Here is a 26627-nt window from a genome sequence, read left to right as displayed (position 1 = left end):
GAGTCGCAAAGCTCTGTGCATTAGTTCAGTCCACGTACGCATATATAAAGTCAGATATTTTGAACAGCCAAAACACACAACACATGTAATGACCTGCAAGTACATGCATTGTATCGCCCAATTTGTGAGCAACATGTGTCCTTTAAGTGTCCCAGTGCTACACAATTTACGGGGACTAGTCTCATTGATATGATTATATTTACTATTCTGAGCCTCTTAAAGAGATTGGCGGACCCCCTGCATATGTGGAAATCGATTATAAGCGAAGTTTGATGTTCACAACAAGTCTTCACTTGTCCTTCTTCATTTTTTATGTAGTTGAGCGCTTCTGATTTAATGAACGCTCTGGTTGCGCTTGGTTTGGTTTGGTTTTTCGTTACTGGTGTAAAGATTACTTGACTTCTTTCTCCCCACTTGGTTGGTTCTGTTGGCAACTTCCTTACGTGTAGCCGGGTTTGATCTTCAAATGCTTAATGGCCAAGATCGTGTTCACTTCTCTGCAGCTCGACGCTCCTTGCTCAATGCACACTATAGTCACATTCTGTTCACTTCTATTCTTTCTCCATACTCGGTTGCTTTTGATGCCGTGTTCTCTCCTCCTTTGCAGCTGACTTCTTCAATTTTCTGTTGACGACTTCTGTACTTGTTCTGCTTGTGGATACGGGCTTTTGTTGCTACCTTATCTCACCATAAACTATGTCTAGTGCACCTGCACAGTGGCACATGAATGAATGGCACTTGAAGGATGCTCACATACCCAGCGTCACATGCCTACTTGCACCTACCCGGCTAGTTGTCTGTTCACACATATACCCAGAGGTACATGACCAGGTGCACATATCAAGTTACCCAGGCTGTCCAATTCGCCACATACACAGTGGCAGGTACCCAGTGCCCTGAGTTTTATAATCAGCGAGGCAGCGGCAACGGCAGCAACAGCGGCGGAAACAGCAGCCCAAGGCAAAGGAGCAAAAGGCAAAGAACACCTCGTTTAAAAAGTTCCGCTCAAGGAGAGAAGAGTGCGAAGTTAGTTATGTTTCTGCACTAGAGCGCAGAAGTCTTTTGATTTACTGCGCTAGTAGATGACAGTGTTTGTAAGGTTAGTTAGTGCCCACGCCAATAAATTAAATGTCCAAGATTTCTCGCCCGCGAAGCTTTAGTGTGAGCCGGTGCGAAGATACACGAAAGGACTTATAGATAATATGAGGTTTTACATGCCAAAACAACGATCTCGTTCTGAGACACGCCATAGCGGGGAACTCCGGAAACTTGGACTACCTGAGGTTCTTTAACGTGCCCCTATATCGAAGTACACGGGTGGCAAAAAAGGACTTCATCTTCAAAAAAAAAAAAGTATCTTCTACATGCGTCACAACATTTAAGAGAAGCCAAAAGTAGGGAGAAGTGAGGACGGCTCTTAATTTGTAACCACATGAGCACAATACAAAAAATAACGACTTTGATGCTCCTGGAACGTGACACCAGCTCTTCTGGGCTTGATTGGTTGGTTGCAAAACTTTATTGAGGTCCTGCAAAGCGCACGTTAGCGCGCAGGGGGCGACTTCTGCGTCGGGACAATCAGGCCAAGCTTGTCGGCCGCTCCGCGGCCCTGCTGGACGACCCAGAGTTGGTCGGCCAGGAGCGGACTGCAGAGGGCCGCCTCCCCCCCTCGCCGAGGCAGTATCGGTGCTAGTACACGTAGCCTTGCACGCCCAGAGCATGTCGCCAGCGCGGCTACGTCTCCGCATGCGGGGAAAGCGTCGTTGGGGAATACCTAGGGATAAATTGCGTGCAGGGTGCTGAGATTAGGATAGTGTCCGTCTGCAGTAGTCTGAGCGTAAGAGCCTGATGCCTATTCAGGTTGCGGTGAGGGGTTGGGTACACTCTTCGCGCGAGGTAAAAATGCCTGGTAATTTCGTTGCACGTAGTGGGCGCGTCCCTGCGTCCCTGTTCTCCGCAACCTCGTTGTCGCCGAGCCGTTGCCCGCAACCGGCGCTGTCGGTTAGCGCGCGCGTGTCGTCGTGGCCAGACTCGTTGAGGTTGGGCGGAGCGCTTTCACGGACACTCGGTGACCGCACCAACACTGCCTCTGACTGCCAATTAAAGAGCTTGAATGTTATAGGCTTCATAGCGGCCGCCATGTCTCATGTAATTAAATGCATGCGTTCTGTTCTAGGTGTGAGAACTATTGAAATTACAGAAAAGAACTGTACGTTTATTTACTGACTTTTTCGAGTAGAAGTCGATATGGCCAGTAATAATAATAATAATAATAATAATAATAATAATAATAATAATAATAATAATATTTTATATAAAACTCACAGATACAATTGACAGAGTGGAAAACAGGGAGAAAGCAGGCTGGCAACTGCCACTGAGAGGGGCAGAATGTCTGCCTATTCTTTAGGAAGGAGGGAATAGAAACGGAAATTGAATATAGGAAGAATGGGAATATAAAGGGAAGAAGGAAAAAAATGATGAAAAGCAATGAAGAGTATGAAGCAAAGCAACGACAAAGCATAGAATGCACCAGCTGGAGCAGAACAAACGCACATAAACAGAAAAAGAAAACACGCAGAAGAAAAGCTGTGCTGCACACAGCGTTCGCTCGCTGCACAATATCATAAACAGAAATTATCAGCACGTTATTTTCCTGTAGTAATTTTTCGATGTCCCTGATGCGAATCCTGTTGACTGAAAGCCGGGATGGTGCCTGCCTCTCTTTGACCTTTATTGCTCTAAAGAGAAACCGCGAGGTGCAGACGAAGGCGGCGGCTTAACAGGACGATAATGTTGGAACGCGGACGACGAGGACGACATGAAGACGGCAGCCATGTTGAGAAGGACTCAATAACAACATCAACATTAACAATTGAATAAGCTGGAAACGCCTTGTGAGTTTAGATATGTGGGTCTCTAGATTTTATCGACGCTATTTCTAGGTTTACATAAGGCTCGAAGCTACGGTCCATGAACGTGTTCCGCGCCGAACTTCGGTTATGCATTTAATGTTGCCAAACTTTTGAGATTATTCGTATGAAACTGTTCATTGCTCGCCCGAATTCTCGTCCTCCATTAGTTTCTTAAAGCAAGGAAGCCCTAAAGGTTGTGAGCGATCATCGTATCCCTTTTGTACGCATGTTAACTCCAGATTTATTTGTCAATCATTTTTTTAATGTTCAGTGGCATGTTCCTATGGCCACAGTAAAAGAAGCAAAAGGAAATAAAAAAGATACACTCACCTTTAACACCCGATCGGTCTAGAATGAAGTTGTCTGTCCGGTTCAAAACAGCTTTTCTGGTCAGTACATCTTTTATTGATTCAAAGTCGTTCAAAATAACAATATCTTTCACTCCTACTTTCAGCCTAGAATGGGAGATGAACACGATATGCTTGAATATTATTCGCTCTTTTATTTTCCATCCAGGCCAAGTACTGCTCCAGCCTAACTTACTACACAGAATAGTACATATTTCGAAATTTTTCTTTTTTAGACTATGCTATGAAATATTCAGGTAGGCACTTGTGATTTTTTTCCTTGGGTTAGGTTCTGTAAGAAACATTATTAAGCTTTCTAGCAACAGACCGGGTTTAAATACAATGCTCGGAAAAATAGCCTAACGTATTTTTCTACACCTTGCCTCAAGACTCGCATGAACCCTCTTGGACATTGTTACATTGCAAATGCGAGAAACTTTGTACCGACATCAAATTTCTTGATATCTGACTATCTGGCCTCAAGGGTGTACAAGTGCACCCTAGGCAGTACGCCCTTTGCCAACATATTTCTCCTAAGTAGTAGGCCGTCTGCCAGAATAATTTTTCTCCAATGCCAGCCTACTATAACTGCATGGACATACATTTTAATAAAGGCATTCCTTAACGTTCCTTAGGACACCGACACCGAACATCCGGAATCTGGCTAGCTACTCGACTTTGAAATTAGACTTTGGTAAAATGAGGAAAGAGAGAGAGAGAGAGAGAACCCGGAAGCTGCGTTACAGGCTGCACAACTACTCCAGAACAGCATTGAATTACCCGTAAAAATAAAAGGCAGTTTAGTGCAAGTTTATCCTACTCATCTTGCAAAATCGTTTTAACGGCATAAACAAAAAAAAATCATTCTTTTTTGATGTAAACTAAACTTCAGACTTTTAGAGGATACATTTTTAGAGGAGCTACTACCTAAATACAACCACTGTACTGATTTTAATTAAGTTTGCTGTGTTTAAATAAAGAAGTTAAAATACAGCAACTGAACAGAGGGGATTTTCAATTCATTATATGAATTTATTTTTACAATTCTTGAAAATTGCAAAAAGAGCCACAACGACTCGTGTATAAAGCTTGCCGCTATGTAACACAGCAATAAATGATGATATCAGAATGTTGTAAACTGTACTTACTAATACATCTAACTTGGAACAAATACATTTTTTTATGCACCGGTCCAAAATATAATTTGTCAGTAGGACTTTCGCGAAACCATCGTATGCAATGTAATAATGCCACGTAAGCTTTAAGTGCATACATCACAATTGTCCTGTAGAGATGTTCTAAGAGATTCAGTTTACAGAAGTGCGATATCTGTCTTTTGGTGCAGAATTACGGGTTTGCAAACTCATGCTTCTATTTCTTTACCGTGTTCTGGGGATCTTGTTAAACTTTCTTGAAGTCCTAAACCAAAATGCTGCTTCCTGTAATTGTTAGAATTTAAGTTTCTCTTTGAAATGCAATTAATTTAATTCAAATTGGTCCTGCCGTTGTCTCGTCATAGCAGTTTTGCGTTGCACATGTATTTTCGGAGGGAATTTGGAGTTTGAATTAGGAACAGCACCAGCTAAGACGATCACAAGAGGCGGACGACCCAGGACAAGCGCCAAATTCATCTTTCTAAAAGAAAAAAGATAGATGAAGTTGGCGCTTGTCCTGTGTCGTTCTGCCTCTCGTGATCGTCTTAGTTGGCGCTGTTCCTTCCTAATTCAAGTATGCACCATCTAGCATAAATTAATTTTGTCCTGAAATTGGAGTTGGCCTCGACGTACCGCTTCCTCGTAATAGCCACCGTAAAGAGCTGGAGTGCAATTGGAAACGTATTCGCAAGAACTATACAAAATTGTACAAATATTTAAATTGCGAATGTATGCATCGTATTCCATATATGCTGTCATGGGCAGCAGATCATCTACGGAGAAGTAAAATAGCCGATAAACATCGTAGATCTGTTCACAATAAAGATATAAAATCTTAAGAATAATGACATACAGCAAAGTAACGCCGAAATGATATCACACTATCGCAGTTATTCATCAGGCACAACGTTTGCAACAATTTTTCTTGGTTACCTAATCCAAGAAACGATACGTAGTTGTTCAAAAAGTTATCATAATTTTCATTACAATTGAGACCATATGAAATAAACGATGTCTTTCTCAGCGTAAAAGAAAGCTTCAGTCAGTGATCACATGGGTGTGCTCTTTCGGTTGATATTGAAAATTGAACCAACCTGAACACCGGTCCGTGCTGTTTTGAAATTTCCAGGCATCTTTTGTAATCGAAATTTCTTGGTCCATACGGCAAGTGACCGACCAATGGGAAGCCTCGGGGACCTGGCGGCAGTTTCTTTCCCTTAGGAATTCTAGGCTTGTTCATGTTCGATGTGATGACGGCAAATAGCAAGAATGAAAGCGCTATGGATAAAGATAGGTACAACCAGTTCAACGAGGCCACCTGTAAAATAAATAGTTCAGTATTAGGAAGTAGCGGATGCTTCATGGGATTGCGAAGGTCAGAAACATGAACGGCTGCAAGGACATTATTTTGAAATATAAAACATTTCTTATTTGATTACTTCTTTTAGAGAAACAGCATGGGGGTAGAAGACTGGTTCAGACAAAAGTCAATGAGCTGTGAGAAAAGTACTGTAAACGCGAGAAAAAGCCGCATTTCTTCTGCAGCACAGACACAATAAAATCTTAATCAATGCGCGCCTACTTGTGAGAGTACTTTCATCAGTGGCAGTTACTTCTTACGTCATGGTGGTCATTATCGTCTTTATCTGTACTGAATGGCCTTCGTCGTTGAAGCCCTATCTTTTCCTTATTTTCATTATACTCCTTCGCAGCCATAGTATCTTACAGTATTTTTCCAGTGTGTTAAGATAGCCGCTAATACTAATAAATGAGCTTTATTGTCGTCCTGGAAGATTAGAAGGTCAGCTTCGTTTCTAAATTGCCCTTTCAGTCATCAATAATCGCTGGTATAACTCGGCCCGTTTATTCAGCACAGCTCATCTACACTCATTCTACTTAGGTTAGCCCGTCATTCAGATCCGGATACGTTCTCCTCTGTACAGCGGAAGGTATCTTGCGGAGCGAAGAACGCCAACACAGAAATTTAACAACGATGATAAAAGCGCTATATTTAGAGCTTGAGGTGTGTTATCCGCAACAAGATAAATGTGACCACCTTGGGAAGTTAAGGGAAATCCGATGCTTGGTAAAACCATTGAATTCGTTTTATATAAAGAAGTATCCCAACGTAGATAAGTAAGGTAGTCACAATGCAACAGCGGACACAGTCAAGTGAAAGATTTAGTTTTGAATGTCCCACCATTTAAAAAAATTTAAACATTCTTCTAGGCAATATTTCTTGCGTAATTATAACACTTCCCTGAGCGTGCATCGGTATTGCTATCGCCACTAACGAGAACATTAAAATGTACACTAATCGTAGTGCAATTTCAGTTGATGCTCGTACGCTGTCTGTTTTCTTCGTGGTAGTGATACCGCTCCTTCGCACGAAGCCGCGATAGGCCTATATATGCCTTGGCGAATTGTTTGTGTGAATGTCGTCTACGTTAGACTGAAATTGAATGGAATTGAATGGAATTGGATTTTATTCCTCTTTCAACCAAACGAGGGTAGGCTCAGTCTAAAGGCCTGGCAAAAGTCTCAGCCCCCGTAAGCGACAGGTTTGACAGCAGATTACACACGTATGCATAATTTCGCAAGTTACAACAGACTTGACTACTGCGAAAAAATTATAAGAACAATGTACATTGTCAATGTATTCATATACCTTCAGATGTATAAAGCAATTTACAGCATGGCTAAGTACAAGTAAACATTTCAGATCCTAATTACGTTCTAAAATTATAAAAATAAAGCTTTTTTAAAAATAAATGTTATCGAATTTAGAAAGCATCATAAAGCAACGGTATGCGCATAAAAGAACTCACACATCCTAATTGGGTGCCAAACTAATAGAAAATAAAATGAAGAAAGAAAATGGGTAAAAGGGCATTTGATGCATTCAAATATAAATATATGAATACAAAAGACACGCGAGAACAAAGATACTGCATGAAATGATATCATGTGGATCCTGAAAAGAAAATATGTGTAATTGTCTTGATAACAAATAAAAAGCATAAAAAAATGACTGCAATCACCCATCATTCGTTTTCCCAGGTTGTGATATTATTTAATAAGGAAGATGTATTGAAGTCAACATGGTTCTGACACCAATCGTTCAGCTGACACAGACCCCCTCCTATGTTACGGGCTTACGTTTCTTCCCGCACAGCATGACTATATGTGCATCATAACAAACAACTCTTTTGCAAAAATCGGTGGCTGAAGCGCCGTAATATGTCCACCGGGCCGTGTGAAGTTGTTGAGCCTTTGTTTAGTGTAGACTCTTCGGGGGGTATTGAAAAACATCACTAGTAGCACAACAGTTCGGACATACTTCTTTTTAGGCAAGCCATGTGCGAGACATTTCTGTGCGTGACGTAACGAACTACACAAGATGTCTTGAGGAGGAGCGCTCGCATTACCGCGTTCGTCACAGCGACGCGACGCTGTATACGACAGCAAAGCGACACTATACCTGGAGGATTGGCACGTCAGTCACAGTTGCGTCCATGATGCCCGTTCGGCCTAGCAAGACGCCTTACGCGCTTTGAAACGGCCACCGGGCTGGCAATAAACGCTACGCTGAACTAAAGAGATAGCAAGAGCGATCGGAGATTTTCAAAGGCGTGCGTTGCCGTTGTTCCAGCAAGAGATTGTGTCGCCAAACACGCACGCGGCTGCGCGATAGTACGTCGAGATTAAAAAGAGTGCAACCCATCGTACCAAACACAATGCGAAAGCGCTCGTATTGCGCGGCTCTTGTCACGCGGCGCACCCCAGACTCGCTCTCTGGACGATCAACAAAGCAGGCGGCGCGCAAGATTCGCAGCACGGTTCGAAGGCAGCGAAAGAATGGCAGTTTCGGCCGAAGGCGAAGCATCGAAAGAACAGCAGCGCAGTTCAGCAGCGCGTCCGACTAGCATAGACATTCATAGCTCTCTGTTTGGGTGTTAAATGCGCAAAACACTCGCAATATGGACCAAAATCTAGTTAAATCGTTGTTTCGCAGTCGCTAGCTGCATAGGCAACTTAGCAAGGGAGTCGGGCTTCGCACTACTCACTTACTGCCTCTTCGCAACGGCAGGTGGCGCTACGCGTCTTGTAAAACTCCAGAGTCTGACGTCCATAGAAACGTCACTTTGATAAATGAGTATGCACGGTAGCCCATGCACGCGTGCGCAGCTGTCGAGACATCACAGCCGAAGTACGCTATCGCAAAGTTAACGGTGGTATGCGGTGCTAAGTTCTGGCCCGTTTCTTTTTAATTATAATTACTTACTGCTAAAAGATGCAAATGAAGTCAATAAAGGTAAAGGCTCTGATATGAGGCTTCCAGCCCCTTTAGCAGCCCGCGAGTCCCATCATCTAAGCCAGCAGTTTTCTGGAATATAATCAACCGTATTTTGTCAAGAGGCGAAAGTTATCATCTGGCTATCGATACATCTGTTGCATAGAAGAATAAAAAAAAAAACGCACTCTCTATATCCCATTGCAGCAAAGACAATTCACTGCTATTATAGCAGGTGGCTTGGTTTATTTTAGCGACGAGCATGTCGACTTGTGTGGTGGTGCGGTCGACAAGAGACCACGCTATAGTGGCAAGATAGGGCCTACTGTCGCCATCTTCTGGCTCTTCATCGCACCAAACTACCTGCGTTCTGGCGACGATCTTGAAGGCCGTATATTTATGTTTTGGAGACACGTTAACCAGAGACGGCGCTGTCTAGCCACCTCCTGTTTAATATATAGAGTGATACCTACACGTGAGTTCAATTAAAGAGCTGTTGGAAAACTAGCTGTGGGTGCGAAATGTAAAAAGCTACCAAATGAAGCCTTAGAGTCGTGGACCAGGCGCGTCTTTCGAAGTTCTAACGCCTTATAACAATATCTGCTTTCTGAAAACATTTCTGAAAACATCGTCGGCGTGGAGGCGCAGCACCCAAGCGCACTAGCCCGAATCCGTGAAAACTTTCAGCTCCGTACCCGCATTTCGCCGTCTTTAGCGAACGTTTGAGCCTCTTCTGGAAATTCTGTCATGGCAGATGGTTATTATGGAGTGACTGGCCCGACTCCTGTACCACTTTATCTATAGCTGTCAAATTGAAAAGCAGATCCTCTGTGGTTTTTACTCGTTCATTGTTGTTCATATATATTGTTCATATATATATATATTGTTCATATATATATATATTGTTCATATATATATATATGTGTGTGTGTGTGTGTGTGTGTGTGTGTGTGTGTGTGTGTGTGTGTGTGTGTGTGTGTGTGTGTGTGTGTGTGTGTGTGTGTGTGTGTGTGTGTGTGTGTGTGTGTGTGTGTGTGTGTGTGTGTGTGTGTGTGTGTAGAAAAATTTTTATGCAGTACGACATTAACAATTTCCACAAACAAGTACAGGGTTGTGGGTTGTTCAGTGTTACATTACTAGCCCCAAAATTCCAACCATTGGCTACAGCAGGGCGTGAAATATAATACGAGGATATTTGTAAAAACTATATACAACACTGAGAAGGAAACAGCGTGTTCCGTATGTGCTAATACCGAGAAAAAAAAGCGCAAGCTAACCTAACGTTCATGCACATACGTACAAAAAGAAGCGATCTACAACACTACGAAAGAAACAATAAGAACGCTGTTCAGTACCATAGAAATAATAATAAAAAAAACGTTACACCACACGAACGCACCATCCACACAACGAGATGCGAACGCTAATGCAAAAAGAGGAAAAGAACGCTTGATTTAAGCAGGGCTCTTCTACTCCCGACTTATAAATCGTAGCTTCTGCGCTGCAGCCATGTTGAATGCTATAGCAGCAGACTCCAAGTCGACTTTGGCTCCATCAAGAGGTAGCACGGCGAATTTTTGCAGCATCATTGTAAGGTATAGAAATACTTCGACAGTGGCCAGTGTCTCCCCAGGGCACATTCTTCTGCCTGCGATAAGAAAGAATGCAGCGTGACATTGGAACATATATAGGCTCAAAAAAAGAAGAATGTATAATAAACAAGGAAGTGCGTAAACACAGGGTAAGGCACGTGCAGCACACGGAGGCGAACATGAAAGTGTATAGGTCTTAACAGGGTGTTTGCTATGGTGTTTACTATGGTGTTACCATGTTTACCAGCAGATTTACTATGGATATGTGCTCTAAAGGACGAACTTGGTCAACGCCTTTCCTCTACCTCTTTCTTCCAACAATAACCGTATAAGAACGTACAAGAATATAGGACTGATAAAGGGCACGACAACTTTCGGACTGGTTGTAACGCATAACGGCAACATTGCTTCATTTGTGTGAGTGTTTTGTAACTACTATATTTGCATCTCCTTCAAACGCCAGAAATGGAGCTGATCAAAGGCAGTAAGTATATAACGGCTCATTGAATTCATTAGAAGAGGTATCAACGTCAATTTTTCACAGCGCTGGAATACTTACGTTGAACAGTTTAGCATACGTACACCGAACGCCGCAATTTATCAACGAAATAGTTAAAACGAAAATATTTCACTGAAGGCGTAGCGATGCTGAAACTTTGGTTTACGGAGGTATAAATGTAACAGCCGTGATTGACAGGAAAGCAAGTCTTCTTTAATATATGATGCTCTCAGTGAATGTTGCCTTCAAATGGTGCTGCCTACTCCTTTTCACATAGAAATACATATTCAAGTCCCCTTGCCGAAACATTGGTCTTGGAGACATTTCTTGTTTCACCACTTTTAATCACTTGATGTCTGCACTTCAGTGTGAACCACCCTCTTGTTTACATATATGCAACGGTGCGTTACATACGTGCGGTAAATGGGCCATCTTGTTTTCAGCTTTATAACTATGGTAATGGTCTATGTTAATGCTAAATTTTACATGCACGTATTATATACCAGGGAGCACGGCATTTGACATCTTGCTTAAATAACTATAGCTGTAGCACTCGGCCCGCTCTCGCCGTTCCATTCACTTCCTTCTCAGGCTGTGTCCAGTTTTCTGGCACTAAATAAAAAATTTTAAATTTTTTGGTCGGTTTACAATACTACCTCCCTTTAAAACAACGACAAAAGAATGAAGGACGAAGGACTTATGTCTTCCACGTACTTGAGTGTTCTCCAGAATATGGTATGCTATATGGTGTCATATTCGCAATCTCATACCAGCTTCACGGGCAACAAATATTTGTTGCTGGTGAAGAACTTTCATTTTTGATTGTTAATGTCTACACTGTCGCTTGGATTCTTAGGAAGGTTCTGTGTTGAAAGAGCGCTACAGTTATCAGTGAATGCCATAGAATGCGTCAAACCAATGGGCGCCGTTCGATAAAGGACTTTACAACATACCAATCGAAAATGGTATCAGCTCCTCCGGTTTGTGTAGAAGAGCCGACCCATCCTGTGTCAAAAACCTGCCCGGGTTGAACTCTTTAGGGTTCTTCCAGTGTCTAGGGTCCATGTGAACAGCGTAAAGGTTTGGCATGACGATGGTTCCCTTGGGAATAAAATAATCCATGTATGAAACGTCTGCAGCAGCTCTGAAAAAGAAAAGGAAACGGGACGTGTTTATAGCAATTTATTAAATATGAGAATAGTACATATGCTATTTATTTACGAAAGTTGTCAGGTGCAAGACATATTCTCCTGAGAAAGCAAAGCTATCATGTCGGCAAATGTGACCTTTTAGTTCTTTTCGACCTTTAGCATATAAACGGTTGGTGACAAATACTTCAACTCAAAGTGCATTCCGCCCGGGGAGAACAAGTAGTTTAATGTTGATAAGTATTAGAGGAAAAGTACGCCTTATACAGAACACAAGTTATTAAGGCATAAAGAGAGATGTGCCTAAGTTTAGGTTTAAAGTGTGCTTTAGTGTAAAAGGAAGATAACTGCACCTATGGTCATTACATTATGAATATTTGAGGTAACATTTTATATATATATATATATATATATATATATATATATATATATATATATATATATATATATATATATATATATATATATATATATATATATATATATATATACGTGTAAATACGTGTATATAACGCATGCTGCACGTGATGGGCCTTCACGACAGGACGAGAACAGCAAAACAAGATTTCACCGTCCAGTGGCCCGGTTCGTCCGGATGTTCGAATTACTAACCGCCAGATGAAATGTATGTAACCCTTCTTATAGTGATACACCGTGCAGTGATTAATGAAGACATTGCCCATCTCTTGAGTCTTCTATTACCTTCCATTTCTGCTCTACGAGCAAGTTCAAGCTCTTCATAACCTCCATTATCATTTGTACCGACACGATCAAAAAGCATTTATCGTCTTGTTGTTGTGAGTGTGATGTTTTTGGCGTTGTAGAAAGGTAATTTACTGATGCAGAAGAAATCATTTTTCACTTTCGTGTCCCTTTAAATTGCATTTTGCATGCTTTGCTTTTTGCTGACATTGTACAAATACGAACATTTGTATGGCTTATTCTGAGCATTTCGCATGTTCTGTAGAAAAGACACTCGCCTTTGTAATGTATGCTGACAATGAGAATGTGATAAATAGAATTTCAGAAAATGGGGAGAATATGCTGACTGTATCTTCCTGACTGTATCCGTTCCTGTATTTGAGGAATAAATTATTAGTGGCAATGTTTAAACAAGGATAAATACGACATAAGGAAAAGCAATGACCCCGTAAAACACACACACACACACACACACACACACACACACACACACACACACACACACGCACACGCGCACACGCGCACACGCGCACACGCGCACACGCGCACACGCGCACACGCACACACGCGCACACGCACACACGCGCACACGCGCACACGCACACACGCACACACGCACACACACACACACACACGCACGCACGCACGCACGCACGCACGCACGCACGCACACACACACACACACACACACACTACTCAGTGTCCACGACGTCTGAAATTCACAATGCGTCAGAGAGGCAGGCATCTGGCTGCATAGCGTAAAGTGCAGACGCTATTGTGTCGCATGTATAAGAACGGCTATTAATTCTTGAAGCGAGGCTCCCTTTACCTTTTCTCACGACTGCTGCTGTTTTGCGAATTAAGCAACCTGGATCACACGATATTTTCCATTAGGTTTCTATTTGATTAGAACGCTGGGTATGTGGAAGTGTGGATGTGCCACAGGGTATGGCAACATTCCTGGGCAGTCCGCCAGAATGAATAAGTCCCACAGGGCAAGCGCCTGAATAGACGTGAGCACAATAGACAAGAAATGAAGAAGTCGGCAACAAAAGCCGCTGACTGCGGAGAAGGAAGTAAAGGAAACGAAAATGGCGTGCGTTGAACGAGGATGGTTGAGTTACAAAGAAGTTAAGAAGACGTGAATGCATTTAAGTAAACATAAAGCAAAGGTTTGTTTATCACCGATTCCTCACACTTTCTTCAGACAATTTTGTTGTCAAAAACGTACAGTTCTGGGCTCTCAGCAGCAGCAGTAGCAGCAGCAACAACAACAACAATAAATGATCAAGGAGAGATACTTGCTCCCGTGGTATGCTAAGTGGTGCAATGGTACGCCATCTGTACATCTCCCGTATGACAGCCATGGTGAAGGGCATCTTGTTGTGATCTTCCCAGCGAGGCTGACGCTCCCGTCCGACCACCCGGTCTATCTCCTCTTGAATGCGTCTCTGCACGGAGTCCACTTTGTCGGCGCAGTTGAGAATGTGCCAATGTACAGTCATCATGACGGTGTTGGACCCAGCGCCGAAAAAATTGCCAACGTTGCCGATCAATGTTGACACTGAGAAAATTGACAAGGCAATTTAATCTTGTTAGTAAACAGCGGCCGAAGAATAGCGAAAAACCAAAACGCGGACAAAAACGTGTTCAAAGTCAGCGCTGCTGTGTCTTATCTCCTCCGTCCATGCCTTGCTTTTGCGCTATTGTTGAAGACTGAAAACCTCACTCAAAAGATACATTTAGGAAGCACATGAAATGCCCATTCGTTGCAATGTATTTGGGCTCAGCAGGACAATGAAATATCTATTTTAGACTGGGCCTACTGATGTCATGGTGTGAATGCACGAAAGCAAATTTCTACTGTTTTTTGAAGATATATTGAGTAAATTTAGCTATATTTGTTAAATCAAAACACTTTTAGTAATGTTCATGAAGGTTCTTATTTAAAGCTTAAATTACGTGATGTCAGCCTGTGGTAACGGGCAAAATAGACTGTGAGAATAGACTTAGAGGGACAACAACAAGACGGGCTAACAACTCCTTGTGTTATTGTAGCCATAGAACTAAATACTTTTTGAGGTCACACTGAACATTGCAGCCCTGCAGTATCCACATTACCGCTACCACCATATTGCAGATCATACTTACAAAACAAAGTGAATGCGCTTAACTCATAGTTTTCAGCAGGTAAGCTTGAAAAGATTTACACAATATGTTTGCATAGTTTACCCAATGACAATGAGACTTTTCGCAAGAATAGCAACACAGCTCACTTTGAAAACTGGAGTTTGGTTTGTCTTTGTTCTCCCTTATTTTTTTTATATAGGCGTCGATAAAGTCGCGGTCGCTGTTTTCTTCAAGAGTTCTTTCATGATCCTCAACGTGATCACTGAAAAGAAGAAAATTGTTAATTGATATTTTAGAAAGCAGCAAGCATCCTTACAAAGATTCACATGATTGTTCTCCTAATTCGGGAAGAAATACTCGCATGGGCAATTTACGTTTCCAATTAGTTGTTCTTTTAAACGATTGTGTGTAATGTTTTATCTACAAGACTACGTTGCGGTGGCCAAGGGAGCTTAAAGTTCATGCAATGTATTTTTTGAAATATAATGATCAAATTAGTGGGCCTAAATGAAAATACAAAAATTGCCATGATAATTCTAAGGACATGTAACTCAGTTATGTATCGGTTTTTGTATGTTGTCATTTAATGTGTCGACTAATCGGGATGTATTGAAGGGCATCCATAACTTCATTGTCATTTCATGGCACCTGACATGGTATGAGGGACTTATACATGTAGGTGTAGAGCCTAAATTATAATGGCATATACTAACTTAGGGGGATTCACCAAGAACTGAACAGATTAAATACAAGAAAAAAAAGGAACACGAAATGATACGAACTAAACTTTAAATAGGTTGATTAGAATCAAGTGGTAGATGGCAGGTAATTAGTTTATGATAACCAAAGGCTAGATGAATGACACTTCAATTACACGAAGAGCGCGCGTCTTTATCCTCTTCTATTTTAGTCCTGTGCTCTACCCTATAACACCAAATAAGTTACAGCAAGAAACTCCCTCAAACTATCACGATGATTTAACTTCATTATTAATTCTCCAACAAGTGACCCTCTAAAATAGACAGCAAGAAGTACATCGCATTTGCTCATGAAATTTAAAAGCACACAGTCAGAATTAAGACATTGCGCAGTCCTCTTAGACCGGTGTTGGGCTGTATAATAGTGTTCATTTTTTGTGTAATAAAAACTATTCCTTGAAAAGTAAGTTTAGCTTGAACTTTTCTGTGATATAAACGTCATCAAACTGCGTAGGTTTGATCAGAGCATGTCTTTAAATTAAAACAGCCGTCGGGTCCTTTCTTTTTCACAGGCCAAACTCGCTGATAAACTCGTGAATTGACAAGTATGAACTTCCTCCTAAAAGCAACATCAGCCGAATGGATACTACACTGATCAAGGTTACTCCCACCACGGAATCACAGCATCACTGCGTCGAAAGGAATTCCTCAGAAAGACCACTGGAAAGCCACTGCCGTATTCAAAGCCAACGCTAGCGGAGTTAATACAGGTGTGTCGACTTAAGGAACTGCTTTCCCTGCACTCTTCCAGCGTGAAGAAGCCCTGTGTACCGGGGCCAACGGCTTGAATTAGTCTGCTTTGTGCAATCGTTGCACGGTCACAGCTGATTTGTCTTTGAGCTGGCTGTGGCGCCAAGTCCCTAGATAAAGCTTTTTTTATCTAAGGACCTTAGCTGTGCAATGCCTTGCATGCTTTGGTCACGTCGGTGGTTCCAATGGGCACAAAAGGAGTGCAGCAGTCGCTTGGCCTTGCATAATGTCATGGTTTCTTTCTCGCGATTAAATTTCTCTTTTATCATCCACCGCTCGTGACCAGCGGATCGTATGGATAACGTAGGTGGAGTGCCACTGGAACCAACTACGGCGCTCGAAGATCGAAGAAATTGTAATAGAATCTTTACATTATCCTGGCCCACCCGGCGAAACGAAGCGTGCCTTATCGCCTAGAGTGTCGCGTCACCAGGATTATTATACTCAGGCAGCTGAAGGTTAATGTAGGGTGCAGTTTTGAACTATTGTGAGGAACGCGTCTTGTGATCTAATATCAATGATATGGTCATATTTTTATGGTCTAGTATAAATGCATTTAGAAAGAACGCAGCGGCCTCTTACAACATTATTACGAACATTATTACAAACATTATTCACAACCTTACAAACATTATTAGAATGCCTCTTGCAGGCCTCTTACAAACATTATTTATATTTACAAACACTATATTATATATACTCTCAAATTTTGTCTAGCATTGCACAGGGAACTACTGAACCAACACTGCTTAAAACTCGCACGTACCGCTGAAGCAATACAATAAGGTCCATCATGTTTAAATCCTTTTGCAAACTTTTTAAATTTTATGTGCGCTGTTTTGCTTTCCTTACTGCTGGTTGGTGCTTGAACCATCGTGGATGGTTTGTAGCCTGCCCTTGAACCACCAGTGGACGGCTGCTGAGTCTATGCTAGTAGCGACCACTTTTATTTAGACAACGAAGTGAGGAGGTTACCAATGTTATTTCCAATTTCTTTGTCCATTGCAGTATCAGTTGGCATATTTCATGTATAACACACCAACAACCTGAAGGTACTTGCCAAATAAACTTGGTGAACTCCCCGAGCACCTTCTGGACTAGACCAAACGTGGTGAAAGGCAGAGATGTTGCTAATCCCGTCGCCCAGCAAGGAATGAATGTTAAAAGACTTCGAGGTCCGATGGCGTTGAGAAGCAACGCAAGCCGCTCGTCTAAGAACTTGCGTCTTCGATCTTCAAATTGGTAGCGTCTTCCAAACACCAACGCTGTTATGTTGTTCGACATGCTTGGGACTAGGTATTCCTTGATATCCACCGGATGGCCGCGGAAGCTCCGTATCTTTTCTGCAAGGTATTCCACTTCTTCCTGAGGTGAGGTAATAAACAGCGCTCATTTTCGCGAGCTCACAACGTTGTGTTCACACTTGGTCTGGGTGTAGGTGTCCTATCTTATACATAGCACAGTTCAAACTCTGTTATGGAGGAGCTGGCCTGTTCACCTAGCTTCAAGCTGCAATACAGACACCTCTGAGTCATTTGCATAATGTATAACAATTGTGTGTAATTTAATATGAACTATACCAAATTGCAGCTGGTAATTCACATTTCAGGCTTGTTTGCAAGCATGCTGATGACTTGAAAAGGAAGAAAAGATATAATACACGAAAGGCAGAAGTACATGATATACCACGAAATGTCCTTACCGCGATATGGTCTTCCATACTCTTTTTTCCAAAGCCGAAATCTCGAAGCACATGAAGGCAAAATCTCCGGTTTTCTAGCCACGCGTTACCGTTCAGACCCGTAATGCCTGCGTAAACAACATGTAAGAAAGTCTGAAGACATTTATTCTGGATTATTTCACCGGATGTTAAATGCAGTATTCTTTTTCACCACGCACTAAAAAAATATCCATGCGACAGCATCTCACTCGACCAAACGGGGGCATTTGATACGCTCCAACTGCGATACAGTATGGGGAAGAAACAAGCGTTTCTTGCTTCACGAAGGTTGCGTATTTTCTACAGCGCACTGTTGGCTTGACTAGAGGAGAGACTTTCGGACTTGTGGCGAGGCGGGTTTGCTAACGTAAGTCGCATAATTCACGTGTGCGGCACAATTGGCCGGCACCATTTCAGTCCGGGAAAATTGACGCACAAGAGGAGCCGTAGAGTTTTTCAGGCGACTCGTATGCATGATCCTGATTTGAGCGGGTTGATCCGACACCGTTTGCATAAACTCGATTCCAGTGACCGTGATCTTTGCAACCGGCTCTGTCTGGACGAGACAGAGCGCGCATTTCATGGCGAGCATTTGCCACTTTGACAGTATCTATATATCTATCTACCCAGCCGCCTATGTGCATGACGCTCTCATAGTCGGTTTGTTAACTTGGTATGTATAAAAACTGGCATTGTATGACAAGAAAATATGACGAACGTAAATGGTAGCTCATGACATGCGTTTCATGTAGGTTATGAAACAGCCGCCTATGTCGCGGCATGTACTAAAATGGGCATAGTATGACAAGAGATTGTAACAAACATAAATGATACGTCATGACATGAATGCCTTGACATGCATGTCATGTAGGTGATGATACAGCCGCCTTCGTCTTGGTCCTTTCATAGTCGTTGCATAATCTTGGTAGGCTCCCCGCACACTACTTCGCATGACATTGACTTTTTGTTTTGTAATCGTTGTTTACGCTTCCAGAGGTTCGCCCTTCTCCCCCGCTACCTCTTGATACAATATGTATGATTAGGTGAGCATTCTTTCCGAACGTTATGACAGTATTAAAGAAATGTAATAACCTTCGTAAATGCACTACCATACGGATGATAATTACATTCAACGAAACGAAAACAATACTTTGCAAGCAGTTTTTCACCAATCGATCTGTTGTCTATGGGTATGTGATGACCCCAATATGGGGGCAAAGGTTCGTGTTCTCAATGTTTTAACGGTTCTCTTAGGCGGAGCCTCCGAGAACCCAATTGAGGACAAAGCCGTTGGTTTGAACACACACACAAAGACTTTTAATCAAAAATAAAAAGGCATAAAGCAAATAGAACGAAACAGAAAGCATGCATAAAATAAAACATTCAAGAAGACATCGCGGTAAAGAACACACTTAGGGCTTTAACGAGGGCGCGAGTCCGGGCTTGCCACGAGGGTGGGGACGCGTCGCAGTCTCGACGCGGCAACGCGGCGACAAGCTGGCAGAAGGAGTGGCGCCGGTCTCACCAAAGGTCGCGGCGTAGGTTGACCGACCGGGCGCCGGGAGCGCGCCAGCTCTGGCGAGGCGAGGTAACGCTGGCGGCTGGGTGGCTGGAGTGGACGGCGGCGGCGTTCCGGCCGGGCAGAGAGCTCGGGCCCGTAGCCCGACTGCTCCCCTCTCGCCCACGGCGCGGAAGCTCGAACGCCGGCCTCGGGCAGCAGGCGGCACGGCAGACGGGGGTGGCGTTCTGGCCGGGCAGCTGGCGTAGAACTCGGGCCCGAAGCCCGACTGTTCTCGTCCTGCCCACTGGCGCAAAAGCTCAGCGGCCTTGAGGAGCTGACGGCACGCTCAGGTAGACGGGCGACGCACAGGAACAGGTTGGCAGGAGGCCCCGGGCGGGTGAAGTCCTGGTGGGCTCGGGTCCGGAACCCGACGGCCCGTCTTCAACGCCCGCTCCGGTGGTTGACCTCCTCCTGCCGTCGCTTCCTGGGACTCTCCTGGCGTCTCCCCGGCGTCTCCCTGCGTGTCCTCTTGCGTGTCGCCCCCCTTCTGCCAGCGCACCACGCTTTTTCTTGTGGTCTGGCCGATTTGGCATTTACTGATTGGCTGCCCGACGCCCCGTGGTCTTTTCTAATTGGTTGCTTTTTTTCTTTTTGTTGTCTTTCCTGCGCCGCGCGTTCACGTGCCGGGCGCTCTTCGGCGTCGTCGTTTTCCTCCTTCCAGCTCGGCGCGCGTGCACTCGGCGTCATCTGCTCTCGACCGTCCCGAGCCCCGCACCACGTCGCGCACCACACATCACAGGGTAACACCAGGCAGAATACCGTAAGGGAGCTTCGAACCGCCATGCTTGCTCAGGGGCTATGGTGTTGGGCTGCTAAGCACGAGGTTGTGGCATGGAACCCCGGTCACGGCGGCCGAATTCAGACGGAGGGAAAATGCGAAAACACCCGTGTACTGAGATTTAGGAGCACATTAAGGAACCCCAAGTAGTCAAAATTATTCTCGAGTCCCCAACTACGGCGTGCCTCATAATCAGGTCGTGGTTTTGGCACGGAAAACTCCTAATTTAGAATTCTGATAGCGAGCTTCGCCTCTAGCCACCTGTGACGTTTTGTGGAACACGTATAGAGCGTTCTCATCCGACCTAAAATAGAGGTGAACATTGCGCTTCCGCTACATTACTTGTGTGATGCGCCTGCAGCTGGGAATTTCGCATCGTTCTTTTGACAACAAAGACCGATGCGAAATTATGGGTAAATGCGAAATAAAGGGCTAAAGCAACTTGCCGGTAATTGTTTTTATGACTGACCGCAAGTGCTTTGGAACACAGAAGTTACGAAAAAGTTCACTTTTCTAGAGACTTATTAATTAACTTTGTAATATAAGTGGCGTAGTAATGAGGTGTATCCCCTAATATTTTCAAACTGAGCATATATATATATATATATATATATATATATATATATATATATATATCATAAGCAGCCAACCAACACTGACACCAAGGACAACATAGGGGAAATTACTTGTGCTTAATAAATGAAATAAAGAATCGGTAAATTAATGAAATTGAAAGTGGATGAAAGAAAATTGGCAGTGGCTTAGCTTAGCTATGCGAGGATATACGTAGCGTAGAGGTACGGTTATGTTTGGTTAACTTTCCAGTGTTTAGCGCCGACTGGCAGCGGCTCGACTCTCCTTAACCTCCATGTCGAGTGCGCTGCATCAACCGTCTCTCCCACGCATTTATACGCACAGTGCACCCTCCTCGCGCATGCGCAGTGCCGCGCGGTGCCGCTATCGTAAAGGCGCGTTGTCCGACGTTATCGGCGCGTGGGCGAGCGTCATTAGACACCTTCGGCGTCGGAGCGCGTTGGCCTGGTTGGCCGCGTCTGGTTACGTTGGCGGCGCCAGTGCGTCGAACCATGGGTCGAACTATAGGCGCTTTTGTTCTCGCCAACCTGACGTAACGTGTGCGTGCGTTCACGCTACTTCAGACTATATTTGGGCCTGAAATGCAGCAGCGGGCGCACATGGCGCCGGCGCGTCTGCGGAAACTGCGACGTCACACCTTTGGAATGCGCCGCAGTCGGCGGCAGCGAGCACGACGCAGCTGCGCCTCTCGTGACGTCACGCGGCTCTCGAGCATGCGCATTATGTCAGGCGCAGAAGCACGCGAAGCTCGGCTCCAACCCGCGTAGTGTAGCTTTACGCTACAAAACAACTTGCCGCAGGTAGGGACCGAACCCCCAACCTTCGCATTTCGCGTGCGATGCTCTACCAATTAAGCTACCGCGGCGCCGTTTCCCCATCCACTTTCTTGGGTATTTATGCTTCCTAGTAGAACCCTGGGAGTGTTAGCCAGCGCCACCACTCACAGACCTTGGCGGCGGACGTGGAACGTCCTTTCTGCCGCAGGCGTCACGAGAACGTGATCTTTTTTGTGGAAGGCGACTGGTCAATAAACCCACACATGCTACCTGAAGGCATCAACGTTGCCGGATTGGAGACCCTCGTTATGTAATGAACGATAAGGAAGGGGATTAACCGAGGGGCCCGATTTTTTTATTAGTCATATCATAAGCAGCCAACAAACACTGACACCAAGGACAACATAGGGGAAATTACTTGTGCTTAATAAATGATATAAAGAATTGATAAATTAATGGAATTGAAAGTGGATGAAAAAACAACTTGCCGCAGGTGGGGACTGAACCCACAACCGTCGCCTTCAACTACTCCCGCTACTACAAGTACTCCCGCGCGCAATATCGCTGGTGCAAATCACACCGGCCCGAGACTACCACATTTCCGCTTTAACTTGTGACAGCTCCTCGTGTTCAACTCTTGCTTCGCTCCCTGTCCCTTCAGACTTGAATGCCCTAACGAAAATGATTGCTCCCGACCTTCCACCCCATCGTGCTCAAGAACTACGTTGCCTACTTGCCTCGTACTGGGACATATGGATGGATAGATGGATGGATGTTATGAGCGTCCCCTTTGGAACGGGGCGGTGGGTTGCGCCAGCAAGTTCTTGTTTTATAGTGCCTAATGTCCTACCTAGGTTAAAAAATAAAAAAAAGCACTATGAACTCACACAACCAAATTTTCTGATCCCCTATTGCGACCTGCGCTGTTGCACGTCTCCGTTTTTGTCGTTTCCCTACTTTTATTCCACCAATCCTCCAATCACCTCTTACTAATCCCTACTGCGGACATGTCTACTTTTCCACTGCTTTCGCTGAACCCAAGGGCTTCAAGGAGGCCAGTGGGGCCTAAATTGGCGTCTGGGAAGACGTCTCCACATTCTAATAAAACATGCTCCATAGTTTCCCTAGCATTAATGCAGCAAGCACATGCTTCTTCTTCCTTCTTATATCTCGCTTTATAGGTGCGTGTTCCAAGGCATCCCGATCTCGCTTCGAAAAGTAATGAGCTTCCCTTTGAGTTATCATAAATTGTTTCTTTCCTGATTGAGTTTTTTCCTCTTAAGTAGTTACTCATGGCAGGTTTCTTTTCCATTGCCGCCATCCATGAGATTATTTCGGCTTCTCTGACTTTCCGTTTGACCTTCTTTGTTGCTGTGTTGAACACCCTACAGGCCGCATACTTGCTGGTAAGCTTCCTAGTCCATTTCCTCCGCTGTGAATCAATGGTTTTCCAATACAGATACCTCAACACTATCCCAACCCATTTACTTTCTTCCATATTCCTCAGTCGTTCTTCATACTCAATTTTACTGCGAGCTTCCCTCACTTCAAAACTAGTCCAGCCCACATCACCCTGCACAGCTTCGTTTGTAGTCTTCCCGTGAGTGCCCAATGCGAGGCGACCCACTGACCTTTGGTTCACATCGAGTCCTGATTGTACCCCTGATTTATAGCAAACAACCGCATTTCCAAAAGTAAGTCCTAGAACCATTACACCTTTCCACATACCTCGGAGCACCTCGTACCTATTGTATCCCAATAGCGCTCTGTGCTTCATTATGGTTGCATTTCTCTTCCCCTTCACTGTTATTGTTTTTTCCTGTGTTTCCATATATCTATTGCGTTCGTTTATCCATATACCAAGGTATTTACGTTCTGTTACCCGAGGTATTCCCTGGCCCTGTATCGCCACTGTCTGTTCACTGTTTTCATTGAATACCATAACACCTGATATTCTAACACTGAATTTAAAACCTAAATTATTGCCTTCCTGTCCACAGATATTAACCAGACGTTGCAAATCACTTTGCTTGTTAGCTAGCAACACAATATCGTCCGCATAAAATAAATCTGGGAGCTGCTGCTCTACTACTGTGCCCACCTGTTTGTATGAGAGATTAAAACCGATATTACTTCCTTCTAGCGCCCTCTCCATCCTCACCATGTACATCATAAACAGCAGTGGGGATAAAGGGCACCCGTGCCTCAGTCCCTTGTTGATATGAACTTTCTCCTCGCTCTCCATCCCTTCCCATTCAACGCAAACGGTATTTTCTAGGTAAATCTCTCTCAAAAGCTGTAGAAAATCGTCACCTAAGCCTTCCGCTTCCAGAATATCCCACAAAATGTTGCGGTCTACGTTGTCATAGGCTCCTGTAATGTCTAAAAAGGCCACATATAACGGTCTGCTTTCTTCTTTTGATATTTCAATACACTGAGTAAGAACAAATAAGTTATCATCTAAACGCTTACCTATTCTGAAGCCATTCTGAAGTTCTCGCAAAATGTCATTATTCTCTGCCCATGCTTCCAGATTTAATCTGATTGCCTGCATTGCTAGCCTGTATATTACCGATATAATGCTGGGGGGATCAGGTAACAGCAGATTTGTTGAAGGATGGTGGTCAGATTGTTCTAGAGAAACTGGCCACCCTGTATACGCAATGCCTCATAACCTCGAGCGTACCGGAATCTTGGAAGAACGCTAACATAATCCTAACCCATAAGAAAGGGGACGCCAAAGACTTAAAAAATTATAGACCGATCAGCTTACTGTCCGTTGCCTACAAAGTATTTACTAAGGTAACCGCAAATAGAATCAGGAACACCTTAGACTTCTGTCAACCAAAGGACCAGGCAGGATTCCGTAAAGGCTACTCAACAATAGACCATATTCACACTATCAATCAAGTGATAGAGAAATGTGCAGAATATAACCAACCCGTATATATAGCTTTCATTGATTACGAGAAAGCGTTTGATTCAGTCGAAACCTCAGCAGTCATGGAGGCATTACGGAATCAGGGTGTAGATGAGCCATATGTAAAAATACTGGAAGATATCTATAGCGGCTCCACAGCCACCGTAGTCCTCCACAAAGAAAGCAATAAAATCCCTATAAAGAAAGGCGTCAGACAGGGAGATACGATATCTCCAATGCTATTCACAGCATGTTTACAGGAGGTATTCAGAGGCCTGGAGTGGGAAGAATTGGGGATAAAAGTTGATGGAGAATACCTTAGCAACTTGCGATTCGCTGATGATATTGCCTTGCTTAGTAACTCAGGAGACCAATTGCAATGCATGCTCACTGACCTGGAGAGGCAAAGCAGAAGGGTGGGTCTGAAAATTAATCTGCAGAAAACTAAAGTATTGTTTAACAGTCTCGGAAGAGAACAGCAGTTTACGATAGGTAGCGAAGCACTGGAAGTGGTAAGGGAATACATCTACTTAGGGCAGGTAGTGACCACGGATCCGGATCATGGGACTGAAATAACCAGAAGAATAAGAATGGGTTGGGGTGCGTTTGGCAGGAATTCTCAAATCATGAACAGCAGGTTGCCACTATCCCTCAAAAGGAAAGTGTACAACACCTGTGTGTTACCAGTACTCACATATGGGGCAGAAACCTGGAGGCTTACGAAAAAGGTTCTGCTGAAATTGAGGACGACGCAATGAGCTATGGAAAGAAGAATGATGGGTGTAACGTTAAGGGATAAGAAAAGAGCAGATTGGGTGAGGCAACAAACGCGGGTAAACGACATCTTAGTTGAAATCAAGAGAAATAAATGGGCATGGGCCGGACATGTAATGAGGAGGGAAGATAACCGATGGTCACTAAGAGTTACGGACTGGATTCCAAGGGAAGGGAAGCATAGCAGGGGGCGGCAGAAAGTTAGGTGGGCGGATGACATTAAGACGTTTGCAGGGACAACATGGCCACAATTAGTACATGACCGGGGTAGTTGGAGAAGTATGGGAGAGGCCTTTGCCCTGCAGTGGGCGTAACTAGGCTGATGATGATGATGATGATGATGATGATGGAGAACGGTCTATACGAGTGAATTCTATCTTTCTCCCCCTTACCTTTATAAATTAAATTCATTCTACCGCAGCGGTGGCGTAGAGGTAGAACAAACGCCTCGCGTGCAAGAGGACCGTGGTTCGAATCCCGGTGCCGCGCACTTTTGCACCGGATTAAAAAAAAACGCGTGTTGATAAAATTGCATAAACAGGCTTGGAGTGTGGCCTGATCCCGGTAACCAGAACCGGTGACGCACTCCCTCACCAGAGCAGGATTGGCCACCCTGGTGCAGTACTTAGCCACAACCTCCTATATGAACACAACAATCAAACCCCGGCCCTCAGTTCCCAGCAGCTGCGAAGCAACTGACCACGGCGGCGCTCAGACCTGCGACGCAGCAGAGGGTGCTAAGAATCCCTGGTTCCGGACAGGCCGCCATTGGAATCGGAACCTGGCAACGTTTAACGCTAGAAAGTTATCTAGTAAGGCGAGTCAAGCAGTGCTATTGGAGGAATTAGAGGGCAGTAAATGGGATATAATAGGTCTCAGTGAAGTTAGGAGGACGAAAGAAGCATATACAGTGCTGAAAAGCGGGCACGTCCTGTGCTACCAGGGCTTAGCGGAGAGATGAGAACTAAGAGTCGGATTCCTGATCCATAAGGATATAGCTGGTAACATACAGGAACTCTATAGCATTAACGAGAGGGTGGCATATCTTTGGCATATCGTGAAATTTAATGAGAGGTACAAATTGAAGGTCGTACAGGGCTACGCCCCTACATCCAGTCATGATGACCAGGAAGTCGAAAGTTTCTATGAAGACGCTAAATACGCTATGCTGAGCCAACCGTGGCTCAGCATCGCTCCGACGTGGTTCACGTCGCG

The 26627-nt window shown here is 44.1% G+C and overlaps 2 protein-coding genes and 1 long non-coding RNA gene across 3 annotated transcripts in view; 1 reads left to right on the top strand and 2 right to left on the bottom strand.

The window, feature by feature from the left end:
- The window catches only part of LOC126536619 (uncharacterized), a 39159-nt gene extending 30944 nt beyond the window's left edge, over nt 1-8215 (bottom strand). Inside the window, exons 1-3 of the mRNA XM_072287468.1 lie at nt 7898-8215; nt 5511-5734; nt 3246-3370 (exon numbers count right to left, since the gene is read on the bottom strand). Coding sequence (XP_072143569.1) covers nt 3246-3370; nt 5511-5734; nt 7898-7933 — 385 coding nt within the window. The 5' untranslated portion in view covers nt 7934-8215. The remainder of the gene's footprint in view (nt 1-3245; nt 3371-5510; nt 5735-7897) is intronic.
- Nucleotides 1-26627, top strand: part of LOC129386154 (uncharacterized) — a 209086-nt gene that overhangs the window by 164961 nt on the left and 17498 nt on the right. The gene's annotated exons all lie outside the window — the stretch shown is intronic.
- Nucleotides 10058-26627, bottom strand: part of LOC126536615 (cytochrome P450 2F3-like) — a 34352-nt gene continuing 17782 nt past the window's right edge. The window contains exons 4-9 of the mRNA XM_050183648.2: nt 17992-18098; nt 17350-17654; nt 14928-15043; nt 13957-14215; nt 11755-11945; nt 10058-10358 (exon numbers count right to left, since the gene is read on the bottom strand). Coding sequence (XP_050039605.1) covers nt 10180-10358; nt 11755-11945; nt 13957-14215; nt 14928-15043; nt 17350-17654; nt 17992-18098 — 1157 coding nt within the window. The 3' untranslated portion in view covers nt 10058-10179. The remainder of the gene's footprint in view (nt 10359-11754; nt 11946-13956; nt 14216-14927; nt 15044-17349; nt 17655-17991; nt 18099-26627) is intronic.

The sequence above is a fragment of the Dermacentor andersoni genome, chromosome 4, assembly GCF_023375885.2.
Source record: "Dermacentor andersoni chromosome 4, qqDerAnde1_hic_scaffold, whole genome shotgun sequence".
Taxonomy (NCBI): domain Eukaryota; kingdom Metazoa; phylum Arthropoda; class Arachnida; order Ixodida; family Ixodidae; genus Dermacentor; species Dermacentor andersoni.
The sequence above is the reverse complement of the archived record's forward strand: the minus strand, read 5'-3'. Positions and strand labels throughout refer to the sequence as shown.